The 14,154-nt window shown below is 34.1% G+C and overlaps 1 protein-coding gene across 2 annotated transcripts in view; it reads right to left on the reverse strand.

Annotated features, from left to right (window-relative positions):
* The window catches only part of LOC138318852 (serine/threonine-protein kinase PAK mbt-like), a 23,010-nt gene continuing 8,856 nt past the window's right edge, over window positions 1-14,154 (reverse strand). Inside the window, exons 4-10 of one of the 2 annotated variants that reach the window (XM_069261609.1) lie at window positions 9,234-9,410; window positions 7,130-7,318; window positions 6,675-6,808; window positions 6,170-6,296; window positions 5,096-5,221; window positions 4,451-4,585; window positions 1-4,123 (exon numbers count right to left, since the gene is read on the reverse strand). In XM_069261609.1, coding sequence (XP_069117710.1) covers window positions 3,962-4,123; window positions 4,451-4,585; window positions 5,096-5,221; window positions 6,170-6,296; window positions 6,675-6,808; window positions 7,130-7,318; window positions 9,234-9,410 — 1,050 coding nt within the window. In that variant the 3' untranslated portion in view covers window positions 1-3,961. The remainder of the gene's footprint in view (window positions 4,124-4,450; window positions 4,586-5,095; window positions 5,222-6,169; window positions 6,297-6,674; window positions 6,809-7,129; window positions 7,319-9,233; window positions 9,411-14,154) is intronic. The other variant, XM_069261610.1, reaches the window with a different exon arrangement.

A 14,154-nucleotide genomic window follows, 5' to 3' on the forward strand; every position in this document is an offset into this window, starting at 1 on the left:
TTGTTTAATAAAATTGTAGTTTATTAATGATATCATTAATCCATTACCATCTTGTATATAATCGGTCGATAATACATAATGTGTATATATGTAGTACTATTTAAAAAAAAAAAGAAACATTGCATCAAGTTGATCTTTTATATTACAAAAACATTTACAATATATTACATTTTTTAAATTCTATCTGAAACAGGCAAAATACAGCCAGTTTGTATGATAAAATATTGTAAGGATCTGTTAAGAATCATAATCTTGTACCATTGAAACATCAGACATATCTAGTCTCACTAACACGATCCATCCTGTTTAGCTTCACTTGCTATACGGTATTATTAAACTAACATCTTATGGAGAACATAGTTTGATAGCAAGAAAACCAACAAGCTTCTAAATACAAAGGAGCTTAAACTTTACATTCCTAAATTATCAACAGAATTATAAGAAACTCAAAATGAAAATGTTATAAAGTACAATTGTACATATAATTTTAGGCCAAGTACATCTTTCAGCCATTAAAACACTATCGTGCAGAAAAGGTCTACAAGCAGCAATTTCTTATCTCTTCTCGAGCTCGAGACTAGATTAATTTAATAACTTCTTTTATAATTGAATTGGAAAAAAATTAACACTAAAATTCACAAAGCAAATCGCAAATTTAAATAGAAAAGTACCAAATTAGAAAAATAGAATTCACATCATCTCCTTGAACAAAAGGTATGTTAATTTCTACAATGCATCAAAAATGAAAATGAGAGACTTAAAATATAGTCTAGCTGGTGGCAAATGTTGATGATTTACAAAGAAATATCAGTCATGTTATGCTGGAGGGAAACTGCAGGTCAAGGGCAAAATCATTTTGTACTCTTCATCTGGTACATTATTGACAATGGAAGGATTATACTGAAGTACTATAGCATGAACAGACAATTATCTTTAACGTCATTAATATTCAATTCTTTGTAAATGTAGATTATCTCCCTTTTGCTAATGGATAGCAAGCAGCATTTGTAAATATAAAGTAGTAAATATATTTATCCCCAGCCAGGCTGGACTAAACGACTTTGTTCTGACAGACTGAACAAGTACACTTACAAGTTAAACATAGCAACAAAAACCTCTCAATATCTTCCACATAAAATAATTGTATAAAATGTCCTTTTTAATGGAATGTATTTTAATATGAAATATAATTTGAATTTTAATGATATAACATCTGATATTTGAGTCCTTATTAAGTGAACAATAAATACTGAAAAATCTGTTCTAATACAGTTATTAACACTTTTTCTGTGAGTATTTAATCCTTATCCAAATAATTTATTTGCTATGAAGGCATTTAACTTCTAAAAATTGGAATGTTTACTACAGTAAAATGTATATATGTTTATACTCATAAATGGTTTCCATGTTAAATATGTGGTAAACTCTAAAAGTTTAGTTTCTATGGAATAACATCTGAATGTTTTAACTATATGATTAAGTATACATGTAGTTTTTAATCTCAATAGTAAGAAAATAATGCATGACCTTTAACTTCAAATCATTTTTCTAGTTAAATGATCCGTAAATTCTATTCCTATACCCAATAACTTTTTGAAATAATTTTTGTTAATAAATGCACTAATGATTCCATATAAACATGTACAGCACTTATACTTAATTACATATCTGTTAATCTAACCAAACTTTAGCAAAAGATTGCAAGACATTATTGATATACCTAATATATTTCTGTAAAAAGGATTGAATAGGTATTCATGGCCAGGGATATAAACATCAAATAGCTTCAACTTTAATTATCACAAAGGGAAGCTGTAACATTCATCCATGGTAATATAAAATCTTAATTAAAATTAGTTTAACAGCCAGTATGAGGTAAAAGCAGATGAGTAATATATCACAAATGGAATATGATATTTACAAGAAAACACCTGGTTTGTATGATAAGGTATTTACACTGAATATGAAGTTAATGGCATTGTTTATTCTTAATATTTACAAGCATTAGTGATGTCAAACATTCTAAATTCAATTTAGAGCTCAAATTATCTTGTTCTTTTTCATTTCCTTTCTCCTTTACTGACATCAAAAAAGAGATTACAAACACGGGTAACTTAAAAACAATGATTACGCAATAGCATTAATATTGTTTATATAGTAGTAATAGTAGTCTACTGTTACTGTTCATAGTTCAATTCTAGCGCATTGACTATATAGCTATTTACACTTTATTAAATCTTATGTACACTTTCAATTTACATTTATACAACATTAGTAAGATAATGGCAGAAAGTTCTACAAAATATGACTATAGGGAATCACTACTTCCTGCAGCACTGACAAAACATTCCCTGTATTACTGGCTTCTTTTAATCAAACAAAACATGTCCAAAATAAATGAGAGTTTTGAAACTATGAAAGTGAAAATGATCTTTGAAATTATTCCTTCCTTTTGTTTAATACCCCTTATGTTCACAAATGGAAGCTTTATTTTCTCACTGAATTCTGATGAATCACAATTCACATTGCCATGATATGTGCTACAAAAGAAAACAACCTAACTAATACATATGTTTGGTGTGTAGAATGGAAACAAATAATATATATATGTATATAAGTATACAATCCAATATGAAGTATAACATTCACAAACACATATATAACATAGAAACAACCATGTGTAAAGATAAACTAGTATAAATGAACATTATTATATAAAACAATGACATCAGTACAGGCGTAGTAGAAATGTACGATAAACAATTGATATGCTGTGTAAACTGTACACAATGAACGAGAACAGATGTAAGGAATTAAAGGCTTGAAAACCATTCAACCTAAGTGTATACCATGCTTGGCGCTATATAATGTCCTATTAATCAACCTGTTATTAAAATTTTCTTTGATACATTTCAAGAAATAAATAGATATCTAAACAAAACACAATTTTTAAAGACTTTTCTATGATATGTTTGTGACAGGAGATTCCCTCTATGTCTGGTATGTCTACATAAACAACATATTCTATAACATTTTTATCATTGGATGTTCTGTTAACATTTCCATGACAACATGATAATACCACTTGTTCACATTCTGTCTAGATCTCTAAAGGTTTTATAGACAGTTACAACCATTACTTTACCTTTTTGTAAATCTAAAGAGCCATACATTTCATTTGCAACTGCTCTTATATTTTGTTATGAGATGCACACAACCTAAATCTGTATAAGTTTTGTGTAACATATGTAAAGGAAATTTAGATAGCCAACATTTGTCTACATAATAACACTATTTATGACGCATGACCGATGCCTCTCTCTGAACATCATGTAACAATACATAGTAAAGAGGTTCATGTGATGATGAACTTCGGTTAAAATTAACACTAAACAGTCAGTTCATCAAATAAAGATTTCAATAAACAACTACCAGTATCTCAATATTTTTGAATGAAAAAGTTGTTTTTGAAAATTAACTTTAGAGCTTTTCTTTATAACAGCTTGAATCTGAATTAATTCCCTTATCTATGACATAATTACAGAAGATGACCAACAACAAGAAAACTTGGCGATGTGAAGATGTTAGTTGGTTTATAACTAAAATATACCATTCCCTGATATGTAATCCTCTTCACAGTCTACTGCTTATATCAAAATATCTATGGTACAGGTTTCAGCATTGTAAAATATCCCTTCAACATGGTATACCAATGTAATGGTCCATATATATATATATAGTCACCTAATCATCTGTTGTTATATCCATCCTAGTCTTGTGCTATACACTTTCTTTATAGCTTCATGACCAAGTAAGCACCAGTATATTTAATTACTCATTTCTAGCAGGAGAAACTTGTAACATTTCTTTATTTGTTTGTTTTTACTGTATATGGTAATGTTCCAAGCTTATTATTGTCAGTAGATACACACTGATGAATAGGAATCACGACAAATGAAGGCTAACATGGACTATGTTTAAAACTTCTCATAAGGGGCACCAAACAACTTGGCTTTTCTGCCATCCTCAGGAACTGATGCTGTAAGAGTTCAGATGCAATCGCCCTTTGAGAAGGGTCGCGTACCAATGTCTTTTCTAGGAATCCTTGTAATCGTGGAGATACCTGCAAAATTATGGATACAAATTTATATACACATTACAGTCTATGAACAACTTTCTGATTCTCTAACTATTGGATTAACACTAGTGATACAATGCTATTTACTCTGCTGGTTACATGTTGAAACTCTATTAACCCAGAAATGTTATAGAAGTGACTCCAAGAATAGATGGTTATACTGAAATATGAGATTTCAACTAAGTGTATAAAACATTATAGACATGTATGTAAGTCATAACCATGATTTATACAATATCACAGTGGATACTGTACATCTTGACACACTTCTAACTCTTTGTAAACAGTAGACATTCTGATTTTCATACTTACCCTGTGTGCATTCTTTAGTTTAGGTGGGGGCATATCCCTGATTCTACGCATGGCTTGGAGTGGTGGCTCATTGAAGAATGGAGGTTCTCCATCAATCATTTCAATTACCATGATACCCAATGACCAAATGTCAACCTAGTAATAAACATCCATTTTATAATTTCATAATATTCATCACAAGTTTCTTTGAGCTAACACAATGGCTAAAACAAGAATTTACATTATACAGAAACAAAAGTTCTATTTATAGCTACAATAACCATGATCATAATCTTTTTACCTTAGGACCTGAAAAACAACACCAAGCAAGCATTTTGGGCATGTAAGAAACTCAAGCTTGATTGACTCAATATAACTTACTGAAGCTATCATAGGTATAAATTTTCTAGTTTTAGTGACAGTGACCCTAAGGCCTTGACCATTTGACTTTTGGACCTGAAGTAATCCAAAGCAAGTGCTTTCCATATGGAAGGTGTGAATACATTATCTTAACCAACTGAGATGAACTATTGTACAGAAACCTCTGTGAAGACACCACTAGTGGTCTATATGAACAGTGCCGTGACCACCAACATCATGATAATACTATAACTGTTACCTGTGTGTGCTGTTTGCAAGGACACAATAAAATGAGCCTATACTTACTTCTGGACCATAGGGTAACCTTGATATGACCTCTGGGGCCATCCAATATGGTGTTCCAACCAAAGATTTGCGTTTAGGTAATTCCTGAGTCACTTGTGCACAGAATCCAAAATCAGATAACTTAACCTGTAAATAACAATCAGTAATTTTTTCTTCATTTCAAAGATGAATTTAGGACAAAGGAAATGTAAAAATTGTATAAAATGCATACTTGTCTTGCAAATATATAGGCAATAACCACTAAATTTAAATGAAATACCGGGTAATTAGAAAGTAAACCACTACCAAGGAAAATTATCGATTGAATGATGTTAAGCATAATGTAAAATAAGGACATCAAACAGGTAGACACACATCATACATAATAAGGGATAACTCTCTACTTAATTGTTCTTGTTGTTTTGTTCTTATCTTGTCGATAACCAGGATATATTTGAGGCATTACTTTCTTGTAGTACTGTATTCACTATTATTAAAGCCCAAGGAACTTAAAAAAAAATTTCAGACGAGAGGCCTGATGGGCCTTAAAATTGTAGCCCTTTATCCAAGCAAGACTATCAGTACCCAGGCCCAATAGTTATATACAAGAAGTTATTTAATGATTTTAGCCTATTTGACCCCCTGTGACCTTGAATGGAGGTCAAGATCATTCATTTGAACAAACTTGGTAGCCCTTCATTCAAGCATACTACAGGCCTAATATCAGTACCCTGGGCCTTTTGGTTAATGAGAAGAGGTCATTGTAAAAGATTTTCAGCCTTTTTGAGCCCTGCGACCTTGAATGAAGGTCAAGGTCATTCATTTGAACAAACTTGGTAGCCCTTCATCCCAGCATGCTACAGGCCTAATATCAGTACACTTGGCCTTTTGGTTATTGAGAAGAAGTCGTTTGAATGAAAAGTTTACGGACGGTGCTTCGCTCACGGCACATGTGTGTATTGAATTTACTAAAATACTGGATTAACTGATCTGAATTCTATATCAACTTATTACTGATAACTTTCTCCCCTGTTTAAATATAGTATGTACATAGTTTTCTCCCCTGTTTAAGAATATTATGCACACGTGACCTACCTTGCCATCCTGTGACAACAGTATAGAATCTGATTTGATGTCTCTGTGAATGACTCCGTTGGAGTGTAGGAAAGCAAGAGCCTTTAAGCAGGCTTTACACACTGTTGCTATTTGCACTTCGTCCATTCTGAATGTGGATAAGTTAATACAGAATTAAATTTCAAACTAGCATAAGACGAAATATTATCTGGTGATTTGTTACAACAATCGTGTAGATCTTGAAGAAAATTGTATCAAACAGAACATTTCCTTTGGTTCAAATTCTTCAATATCAGAATCAGGGATTTTTTTAAGAAGAAGGCACAAAAGTGAAGGTATGATAAATAGGAGTATTGGACATAAACTAAATAAAGAATAAAGAACTGTAGATCACAACTGAATATGACAAACTTATATTGCTTTTATATTGTAATACATAAATGTTTACCTGGGTAATATCTTACATCACATTGTAAAAGTGTTGAAATACTTCCAAATATTCAACCTTGAGGTTCTTTTTGTTTACCTGTTATGAGTAACAATGTCTGTGAGTGCCCCGCCTTCGAGGAATTCCATCACTACCCACAACTCATCGTTCACAAGGAAGCTGCTGTACATATCCACAATGTTAGGATGGTGGTAGTCTCTCATGATAACAACCTGCAGAAGAAATGATGCTTAGTGACGTTTTTGGCAGAATTTCAGACCAAACATTTTTTAGGATAGGAAAAATCTGTCAAGTTTTCTGTCTTTGTTGATGATGGACATGAAGATTTGGCAACAGATGTCGTATTCTATAAACCCTTCAGGGTAAAGCTACATTTAATCTTCCACCTGGCACTCACACTTGTGAATTAAGATATGTTCTTGACTTTTTTTCCCCTTTTAAGTGATGAACCTAAAATTTGTTGAAGTTTTCATCAATTATTCAAAATTCATTCTAATATCTTTTTTTATTATTATTATTAAAACCCTACTGACCTCATTAAACAGAAGCTCTCTTCGTTGTTGTTTGCGCAGATCCATTTTCTTGACAGCAACTTTCTGACCATTTGTGCGTTGTGTAGCAATACATACAATTCCTGTTGACCCTTCCCCAATTTTGAGGAAGTTATCAAGGTTATTTCTGGGGTCACCGGGACTGACCACCATTTGAAGGGCTGCACGGAACTGTAAATAACAAATTAATGAAGAAATATTAAACAAATACCAGGTACTTAAGAAAGTTTATTTTAAGTCTGACCTAGAAAGCTTGATTCAAAACATAAGGGACCATTGACAGCATATTATTAATATATTATCATAATCTACAAATCAAATGACAAAATATCTTCTCCAGTACTGGTATATTCAACATAACTTCATGGTCAAAACCAAAATATTAACAAACATCAGTAATCATGGGCTATGCTTCATTTTATAAATAAAATAACTGTAAAGTAAAAATGAGTGTTAGTATCATTATTCCTCTATTTTTGTTAAATAGGACATTATTACAGGCATTTGTAGTTGTATACTTGTATCACAGGTTGAATTACATACCAGGGTACACTCAGGTAAAGAATTTGACCTTGAATGTCCATTAAGGTCAACTCAATATCATTTCACTACCCTCTAACACACATTACATGCATCACTAACTAACAAAGGCACACACATAATAGACCAAATCAAAACGTAAATGTTCCATGATTACCATTATCACATAACAACATATAAATTCCATGCATAAAATCTAGTCCAATGATTAGGCTAACACCAGCTGCCTAATGGACAAATTCTTCTATCAAATCAAGTTGTTCATATTATTATACAGACCAAGTTTGTTTCCTATGGATATATACAAAGTGTAAATAGGTGAAATATATTATGACGGGAAAGATTAAAATTCCTCATTATTTCAAGGGTAGAGATTGGGGTCTGTATGAATCGTATGAACAATGAGACAAAAAGTTCTTTAAATTGATATGATCAGATTATGTGCAGCAAACACTCAGAGATGGTCATGAAACTTTAATCTGGAGGTTGCATAATAACACAAAGTAAAGTTCCTGAAAGTTTGAAACATATCTGATTATGGACACCCTTGGTGCTCCAGGGGTTTCGATCACTTACAATCTCTACATCCCTGGACTAAACTGAAGGCAGCTCAGAGGAAAAAATCTGAACCAATCACAGGCCAGCAAAAATTTCCTTTGAAGACTACAGGAGAGCCATGCCCAACTTCAAAGCCACACAGTCAACCACAGTGTACCGTTATATGGCTCTTTTGATGTGCAACGAAGGACTTAATTACCTGTTCTGTTGCCTCCAGTTTTACTATGAGATAGTCCAAGGGTGTAAAGATCTTTATAAGTGATCGGAACCCCTGAAGAAACGAGGATGCTTTTTGGATAATGGATGATTAATACAAAGCAACCACAAAATTCACCCAGTTATGGTATAATGAGACTAGGGAATGAAGATCAGAGATAATACCAAGAGAGCCTGTATTTTCAGAAAGAATTTGACTTGCCATTGATATTTCCTACCTTCTGTATTATGCAGATAGGAGGTTAAAATAACTTATGAAAGTAACTTGTAAGATGAGAATATATGCAAATTTGATACATCAACACAGTGATATTGTTACAATGGAATGAAGCTTGTGCATTGCTCTACGTATGTAACTCTACATACTCTTTTGTCATTGAAATGTGCTTTGTGAAAGGACAGCTCTTAGTTATTACAAGGTCAGAAGGTAAAGTGTGCAAAGCGATCAAATCAGATCACTATATTGGTACTACATATACCAGGTAGTCTGAAGTTTTAGTACCTTCAACGTTTATTTACCAATTAAAATTTCAAAGCAAAGTTACAGAGAATCATTGTCTCAAAGCAGGAAGCATATCGATATGCTATCCTCACCAATAAAATTTGTAAACTTGTAAGTTGTATTGGTAATGTCAATGTGCTATCACAAAAGTGTTCTAAAGAAAAGCTTCTCAATTATCACCAAGCCTTATATGGTTCATTGATCTATATTAAGCTAGGTTAATCACCTAGATTAGTACCAACACCATATAATAACTGATAAACTTCCAACCTGATCATGTGACAACCTCTGTTCTGGCATGGAGCCTGGTGGGGGCTGGTTGTTTGAGGGGGGCATTTTTCCTGGTGATTTTTGAGGCTGAGATGATGGGTAGTGAGAAGGCTGAGCGCCTGGTGGCAGGTTGGAAGGTTTGCTGGGAGTAGGTGGTCCGCCCTTCATAGGTGACGACTTCAGAAACAAAGGAAAAACATGGTACATATACACAACAATGCAAAAGCTGATTATAATAGGTATCTGCCTATGGTACCCTGTCAGGAAGCAAACCTGTACATGCGACAGTAAAACCATCTGATAAAATATATACTCAATGATGGACTACCACAATTTAATCATTTTATAAATGGAATTCATTTCCTAAAAAAAGTTATCAAGCTCTATAATTATTTTTCTTGTATAATATTTTGAATCAATAAGCAGGGGATCATTTTCTTCATTTATTTGGGACTGCTTATTTAATGAACTCCAGTTACTTAGAGATCTCAGATGATAATGTGTAGTACTGCACATGTACGTAGGCTGGCAGCTAACATATCACAGATTGTAATATAACTTGTGCCCTAGCTATAGGACTTTTAACATTTAAATATTAAAACAGAAAACAATAAAGCCAATGCCACATGTATCGTTGGTACATGTTAACATTATACATAGCCTTACAGTAAAACAAATTCTAACATGCATATTTTCATAAGTCCTGAAAATGTAAAGGACTATATATATATATATACATGTGTATATGGTTTGGGCCGTTTTTGGCCCCCAAATCCATCAAATTTTCAAAACTGTTATTTCGTGATTAATTTGTTATATTTTACATATTTAGTACATCCCTGATACAACTATAATGACTGTTTTCTAATTTTGCAGCTGTAATTGCCATGGTAATCGTTCTAAATATGCATTAATTATGAAAAAGTGGAAATTTTGACAATTTTGGTCATTTTTGCCAAGTTTTTGTCTATGAAACTATGAGCGCATCCTTGAACAAACCTTATCTTTACTGAGTATATGTTTGCACTTACAATACATCTTTAGGAGAAATATAAAGCTTGTTCAAGGATGTGCTCTATTTTTTTTAAAACAAAAACTTATTAAAACAAGAGATCCCAGAGGGATCTTGGCGCCCACCAAAGAATGATCTATGTCTGACAATGGAAAGAGGGATCTTTTCCCTGCTTTTCAAACTTGTTCAAACACACTACATATAAAATTTGAAACAGATCGCTATAGTACTTTCTAAGACATAGTGGTAACAAACTTCAACTATGAAATCTAAGATGGCGGCTGGTTTGCCATCTTGTATATCAATCAGTGCCGAAAGGCATTATGGATCAGTCCTTAAATGTACTATGCACAACTAGGGTACAAGGGGAAACTATGCATGGAATTTGAGAAAGATCCCTTCAGTACTTTTTGAGAAATATTGATAACAAACTTTAACTATCAAAATCCAAGATGGCCGTCAGTCGGTCATCTTGTTTCCGATCGGTCCCAAAATGCAATATGCACAATTAGGGTCCTAGGGGAACCTGTATATGAAATTTGAGAAAGATCCCTTTGGCACTTTTTGAGAAATAGTGGTAACAAACTTTAACCATTAAAATCCAAGATGGCCGCCTGTCGACCATCTTGTTGACCAGTCGGTCCCAAAATGCAATATGCACAACTAAGGTCCTAGGGGAACCTGTATATGAAATTTGAGAAAGATCTCTCAGTACTTTTTGAGAAATAGCAGTAACAAACTTTAACTATCAAAATCCAAGATGACCGCCTATCGGCCATCTTGTTCAACGATCGGTACCAAAATGCAACATGCACAACTAGGGCCCTAGGGGAACCTATATATGAAATTTGAGAAAGATCCCTTCAGTACTTTTTGAGAAATAGCGGTAACAAACTTTAACTATCAAAATCCAAGATGGCTGCCTGGCGGCCATCTTGTTCACCGATCGGTCCCAAAATGCAACATGCACAACTAGGGCCCTAGGGGAACCTATATATGAAATTTGAGAAAGATCCCTTCAGTACTTTTTGAGAAATAGCGGTAACAAACTTTAACTATCAAATTACAAGATGGCCGCCTGTCGGCCATCTTGTTCACCGATCGGTCCCAAAATGCAACATGCACAACTAGGGCCCTAGGGGGCCCTATATATGAAATTTGAGAAAGATCCCTTCAATACTTTTTGAGAAATAGCTGTAACAAACTTTAACTATCAAAATCCAAGATGGCCGCCTCTCCGCCATCTTGTTCATCGATCGGTCCCAAAATGTAATATGCACAACTAGGGTCCTAGGGGAACCTGTATATGAAATTTGAGAAAGATCCCTTCAGCACTTTTTGAGAAATAGCGGTAACAAACTTTAACTATCAAAATCAAAGATGGCTGCCTGTCGGCCATCTTGTTGACCGATCGGTCCCAAAATGCAATATGCACAACGAGGGTCCTAAGGGAACCGACATATGAAATTTGAGAAAGATCCCTTAAGTACTTTCTGAGAAATAGCGGTAACAAGAATTGTTAACGGACGGACGGAAGGACAGACGGAAGGACGGACGGAAGGACGGACGGACGACGGACCACGGATGAAAGACGAATTGAATAGCCAACTATCTGATGATGGTGGGCTAAAAAATGTCCACATTTCATAATTTATACATATTTCGAGTGGTTACCATGGGAACTGAGGCTGCAAATTAGAAAACTTTCATCACAATTAAATTAGGAATGTACTAAATATGTCAAATACAACAATTTAGATATATACTTAATAACGGTTTTGAAAAATGGATGGATTTTGGAGCCAAAAAGGGCCCAAACCAAACATGGTCTTTTAATTCAATGATATTGTCTCTATATAGTTTCTGAAACATTAAACCAGGATGATTGTATGACTACAGTAGGTAGAGCTTACAAATATCAGTAAGTGAGTATATTATAAGGCTTCATTACTAAGTTGTCCACACCAGCTGACATTTAAAGTGAACAGTCGGGCAAGGATGGCTGAAGTCGGTAAAAATGGTGTGTGTAATCAATGTATCCAGTATAATTTCTTATGAAATGGAAAAATAAAAATCTCGTCAAAATCTGTATGCATACGAAGAAATTAATTTAAAGTACGTATGGGAATTCTAAAACGTCCTCCCAGCTCACTATGTCCGTGGTTACATTTCCACACAGCCTCGCTTTCAATGCTTTCAACTTTTCTTTACTTTAATGGTCAGAACTGGGAAACTAAGCAGAACTTGACCGTCGTATTAATATATGAGAACTTTTGGAAGGCCAATGAAAGCATTTAGACTGGTTTTCTTTGCCCGACTATTCACTTTAATTATATTACACATCAACTTCACCAACTGTACACAGCTGACAGCTGCAGCTTCATCACATGATTAAAAACAGTAACTGATGGAAAGTAATTTTGAGTAGAGTTAAGAAATATCTGCCTGCAAGTCACTATCTACAAATATATCCCAATAATAATGATATAAGCTACTGACTCAGTTAACTTGGGAACTATATACAGTCAAACCTGTCTATAACGACCACTGAAAGGGAGACAGAAAAACGGTCACTATAGACAGGTTGCCTTTATAGACAGGTTGGGTCTTTCGTGCCAACCAACGAGCCAGTAAATAAAACAGAATTGTATTAATACAAAACAGACCAGCTACTGGATGTTTATATATTTATTGCCATGCATTATTTAAGAAATAATTGTGTCAATATATTTCCGTGATTTGTGTTCGTTTTATTTTAATGCAATCGGAAATTTCGATCATAACAAAATCAACTCGTTTTGATACATAGATTTTTTCAGCTATGAACATAATCATTACCTAATTACTGACTTCACATGGCCTGGAATTATCTGTGAACGATTATTTTCAGACAATGTATGCGTGTAATATTTTTTTACAACACATTCTCGCTGGCAAGTCGTATGTAATGTTGCCGTGTAACCAGTTTTGACGGATTAATCTCGGAACATGAAAGATCGATTTGGAGGCGTTTTCTCACAATATACAGTCTCAAAACTATTAAAATCACAATGCAGGTACACATATTAACTTTCAGTAACATTTCTACCAAGAAATGGGACCGTATTTTATTCATAAACACGCCGAGAATATACCCGGGTCACAACGGGCGATAATCCGACTGACTCTAATCGTAAAGAAGAAGAACGTAAATTTATTGGCCTAATTTGAAATAGCTAAAGTACAGGCCAGTTCTTAGTAATAAAACAATGCTAAATATCGACAATGAATAACGGAACACATTAAATAAATCGGCATGTTTTATTTTGCCTACCGTATCATCCGAGTTGTGGCTTCAAAATCACGCTTTACGAGTGATCTTTTCGTGCACATGGCGTTCGCGACCAAACATAATTTCAGTCTTTGATAGGCATAAACGGTCGTTAAAACTTCCATCCTTAAGTTGGCAACCATATTTGTACCTCAAATGTTACGACCGCTAGGTTATAAACCAAACAGTACTGTATAAACAATTCATAGCTTGGGCTTCAGTAATGGCTGCCATTTGCTTACAAAGGGAGTTAATTACCGGAAGTAGGTCAAAGGGACGCTACTACACACACACACTGTACTCGGTACTCGAAAAGTCGATCTCAGCGACCGGTCGTTATACAACTTTGACGGGGCTAAAACGACCGGTCGTTAGCCACATTAGACAGGTGGTCGTTATGCAGAGTGCCATTATATAGTAAAAACGCACGGGGAGTCTAAAAACCGGTCGTTATAGACAGGCGGTCGTTATATACAGGCGGTCGTTAGAGCAGGTTTGACTGTACAGTATTCAACCCAATAAGCGCTCAGGGCATTTAAAAAATTGAAAAAATGAAAAGGTGCTAATCAGACGAAATTATTGCAAATCTATACAGTTTT

This window comes from Argopecten irradians, chromosome 3 (assembly GCF_041381155.1).
Source record: "Argopecten irradians isolate NY chromosome 3, Ai_NY, whole genome shotgun sequence".
NCBI classification, from domain to species: Eukaryota; Metazoa; Mollusca; class Bivalvia; order Pectinida; family Pectinidae; genus Argopecten; species Argopecten irradians.